Here is a 4,599-nt window from a genome sequence, read left to right on the forward strand (position 1 = left end):
CAGGGATGAACAGAGAAGCCCCATAGAAACGCACAGACTTAATGAACCGCTGAAGTTCACCAGTTTCTGTTCTACAAGTTTCTATTGAGAGACGTCATCATTGAATCTCCTGTGCAAAGCTCAGAAATTTTGAGCATTACAGGTGTTCAATAATTTAAATAAAAATTGAACAATAAAAGCTGTACTGGGAAAATAAAATTTTTTGGCCTATTGAAGGTAAAATGAATGCATTGGATAACTAATTCCTCCACCTACGTGGACAAAATAAACGTTTGCTGTCAGTGTTGATGGCTTGGGACACCACTGACACCTGGGTCCTGGCTCAGGAGAGGAGCAGGTCCCACAGAGAACAAGGGTCCTTCACACAACTCTCCCGGGGGGAGCAAGAGGATGCTGATGATTATTTTGCCACAAAGACACAAGCCCCTCCGCCTGGGGAGAATTCTAAGGACGTCAGGATGGGGCGAGCCTGCTCTTGGGGCGGGGGGGGGGGGGGGGGTGTCCAGGAGAGTTATAGTTGAGGACATTGTTACTCCAGAGGCAAAGGGTTACTAAAGCTGATATTGGCCTTGTGAATAAAATAGTGCTGGGAACATATTACTATCTTGTTATTAGAATCTACACACCTACACCCACCAGCAAAGAACCTGGATTCCTGTTGTGGGTTTTCCAAAGCTGACAAGAAATGGCAATGTCTATAGAGTCCTGACCTAGTGGCCCCCTTGAAGCATAATCACATGGCCCTGCAGGAATGGGTTCTAGAAGAGAAACACCCCAGAAATTCATTCACTAAAAACCTCAGCCTCTGCAGTGCATTAAACAGTAAACAAAACTCAGTCCTTGTCAATTAGAGAAAGACAAGTATCACATGATCTCACTCATATGTGGAATCTAATGAGCAAAATAAACTGATGAACAAAATAGATCAAGAGACATAGCAGCATGGAACAGACTGTGGAATCTCGGAGGGAAGGCGGGGGAGGGAGGGTGGGTGGGAAGAGATCAACCAAAGAACTTGTATGTATATATGCATATGTATATATGCATAACCCATGGACATAGACAATAGGGTGGTGGAGGCTTGGGGCAGGGTGTGGGGGGTGTGGGAATGGAGTCAGGTTACAAGAGGTCCAATGGGGTGGGGTGGGGGGAAGGGGACATATGCAATACTTTCAACAATAAAGATTTTTTTAAAAAATAAAATTAGCCTGTTTGAGTCCAACCAATACCTACCTACACTTTGACTGTAGGTCAAAGATGTTTCTCATTTGACTGTTAAGTATCCACTTGGATAAGTCACTATCTGAAATGTACTTGAAGATTAAAATAGCAAAATTAGCCCAGCCGATGTGGCTCAGGGGTTGAGCATCGACCCATGAACCAGGAGGTCACAGTTTGATTCTCAGTCAGGGCACATGCCCAGGTTGCAGGGTTGAGGCCTCAATTTCCAGTGAGGGGTGTACAGACGGCAGCCAATCAATGATTCTTTCTCATCATTGATGCTTTATCTCTCTTTCCCTCTCCCTTCCTCTCTAAAATCAATAAAAATATACTTAAAAATAAAATAGTAAAATTAATAATAGATTGATGACATCTTCTTAGACCACCTAGAGAACACATAAATGAAAGCAATAAAGGAAGTAAAAGTGGGAAGAAGTATCTAGAAAATGAAAATTGTTGTGTTCCCTATTTAAGGGCTTTGCTTACACAGAAGGTCATCAGAGAACCTGAGGCCCAAGATTGTTCTCCAGACGCCCAGCTCAGCCAGGCCAGCAGCACCCTCGTTCGCCCATGGCCCTCCTGCTCTCCCTACTCACCGCCCTGGTGGTGTTCAGCGCTGGCCCCGGGGGAGCTCTGGGCTGTGACCTGCCTCGGGACCACGTCCTGCTCAGCAGGGAGAACTTAGTGCTTCTGAGCCAAATGAGCACAATCTCCCCTTTCTTCTGTCTGAAGGACAGAAGGGACTTCAGATTCCCCCAGGCAATGGTGGATGGCACCCAGGTCCAGAAGGCCCAGGCCATCGCTGTCCTCCACGAGATGCTCCAGCAGGTCTCCAACCTCTTGTCCACAGAGAACTCCTCTGTCACCTGGAACAAGACCCTCGTGGACCAACTGCACTCAGGACTCCATCAGCAGCTGGAAGACCTGGACACGTGTTTGGTGGAGGAGATGGGAGAGGAAGGATCTGCCCTGGCCATGCAGCGCTCTACCCTGGCCTTGAAGAGGTACTTCCAGGGCATCCGTCTCTACCTGAAGGAGAAGAAACACAGTGACTGCGCCTGGGAGGTTGTCAGAGTGGAAATCATGAGATCCTTCTCCTTAATAACAGCCTTGCAAGAAAGGCTAAGAAATAAGGATGGAGACGTGGGATCCCCCTGAAAGGATTCTCACTGATGAATGTGCCACATCACATTTGCACATATTTCTTGGGTCATGTCAAAAGGCTCTTATTTCTACTTTAGTCACAGAATTTAAGTTTTATTCAGCAAATCTTTTCTCAGATTATTAAGCATGAAAATGTTACAAAATTTACTTCCTGGGATATCAGTCCTTAAAAAATACCTGCCCTGATGTTATTTATCTATTTATTGTTTATTTATTATTATATTTATGTATTTATATAACCAATATTTGATCTTAATGTGTATTAATATTTGCAAAACATGTTTACTCCTTTGTCAATCAGTTTGCATTTTGCTTTATTAAATTCATATCAAAGAAATCTTCTGAGTTCTTTGATTCTGAAAACCTAAATCCTTATTTTGTTCTATATAAATCTATCTTAGAATAAGATCTGTCTATTAAGTCCTATAGAACAGTTCCACCATTAGTCAGAAAATGCTTATCAAAAGCTGGAAAAGCACAGAACTGAGAAGAATCTTGGAAAATATGGAAGATGTTCAGTACTTATGCCTGAGTTGTAATTGATTTATATTCCATAGAGAAGTGGGTAGAAAAATCCAAGAGGAGTCAATCTAGAGTGGAGTAGGAAAGATATACGGTATTTGTTGGCTGATCCTGGCAGCTATGCTCTTTTCCTCCTCCTCTCCCCAGTCCTGCTTTATTGAAGGCGTTCACTCCTTTATACAATCCCTTGGCTCCCCCACCTTACTGCCCATCCCCCCAGGTTCTCTGGTTCTGTTGTGTTTCAGCTTCAAGGGTTCTACTTAGAGTAAATGCCAAAGGAAAAGAGCAAAGCAAGGGAAGCCCGGGTCCCAGGTGCCAGAGGGAAGCCGGTGCCGGCAGCTGGGGGAAGGAAGACCTACTCTTGCATGAATTTTGTGCATTGGGGCTTTAGTCTATACATAAATACACATGTATAATTTTTAGTTTTTTTCATTTTGTTTTGACATACTGTGTGAAAAATCTCTTACTCAGCACTGTTCTTTTACTTTGTCCAAGACACCCAGCTCAGCCAGGCTAGGAGCACCCTCATTTGCCCATGGTCCTCCTGCTCTCTCTACTCACAGCCCTGGTGGTGTTTAGCTATGGCCACAGTGAATCTCTGGGCTGTGACCTGCTTCAGGACCACATCCAGCTCAGCAGGGAGAACTTAATGCTTCTGAGCCAAATGAGCACAATCTCCCCTTTCTTCTGTCTGAAGGACAGAAAGGACATCAGATTCCCCCGGGCAATGATGGACAGCACCAGGTCCAGAAGGCCCAGGCCATCGCTGTCCTCCACGAGATGCTCCAGCAGGTCTCCAACCTCTTGCCCACAGAGAAATCCTCTGTCACCTGGAACAAGACCCTCGTGGACCAACTGCGCTCAGGATTCCACCGGCAGCTGGAAGACCTGTACACGTGTTTGGTGGAGGAGATGGGAGAGGAAGGATCTGCCCTGGCCATGCAGGGCCCTACCCTGGCCTTGAAGAGGTACTTCCAGGGCATCCGTCTCTACCTGAAGGAGAAGAAATACAGTGACTGCGCCTGGGAAGTTTTCAGAGTGGAAATCAGGAGATCCTTCTCCTCAATAACAGCCTTGCAAGAAAGGCTCAGAAATAAGGATGGAGACATGAGGTCACCTTGAAAGGATTCTCACTGATGAATGTGCCACATCACCTTTGCCCACTGTCCTGGGTCATGTGCAAAGACTCTTATGTCTGCTTTAGCCACATATTGTATTAGGTTTTATTCAGAAAATCTTTCATCAGTACTTTTGAGCAAGAATATGTTAAAAATCTCAGTTCAAGTCGTATCAGTCCCCTAGGAGGTTACTGTCCCACTGCTTGTTTATCTATCTATCTATCTATCTTTGTTTATTTATTTAATCTATTTTTTTCTTGCACCTATCCTATCTAATAAAAGACAAAAAGGGTAATTAACCGTACCTCTGCTACGCTTCCCATTGGCTAATCAGTGAGATATGCAAATTAACTACCAACAAAGATGGTGGCTGGCAGCCACACAGCTGAAGCGAGCAGGAGGCTTGCTTGCTCGCTCCAATGATGGAGGAAGCCAAGGTTCCCCGCCTGCCCTGGCCCAGCTCTGAGCTCCAAAAGCAACAATGTTTCAATTATAGAAGCTAAACAAACCCCAGATACCTGCTTTCGGCCGGCTGCGGCCTCAGAGCTGGGAGCACCAGTGACGGCAACAATGT

At 45.2% G+C, this 4,599-nt stretch overlaps 1 protein-coding gene and 1 pseudogene across 1 annotated transcript; both read left to right on the forward strand.

Moving 5' to 3' along the window:
- The first annotated feature begins 1,791 nt into the window (after positions 1-1,791).
- On the forward strand, positions 1,792-2,379 carry LOC118666810 (interferon omega-2-like). The gene has a single exon (XM_036329125.1). It carries the CDS (start codon positions 1,792-1,794, stop codon positions 2,377-2,379), a length of 588 nt encoding a protein of 195 aa, XP_036185018.1.
- A 1,063-nt stretch (positions 2,380-3,442) lies between these two features.
- On the forward strand, positions 3,443-4,029 carry LOC118666811 (annotated as a pseudogene).
- The last annotated feature ends 570 nt before the right edge of the window (positions 4,030-4,599 follow it).

This window comes from Myotis myotis, unplaced genomic scaffold (genome assembly GCF_014108235.1).
Source record: "Myotis myotis isolate mMyoMyo1 unplaced genomic scaffold, mMyoMyo1.p scaffold_m19_p_12, whole genome shotgun sequence".
NCBI lineage: Eukaryota > Metazoa > Chordata > Mammalia > Chiroptera > Vespertilionidae > Myotis > Myotis myotis.

Coding starts and splice junctions, on each gene's coding strand:
- LOC118666810 (XM_036329125.1), top strand. CDS start 1,792: ATGGCCCTCCTGCTCTCCCTACTCACCGCCCTGGTGGTGTTCAGCGCT.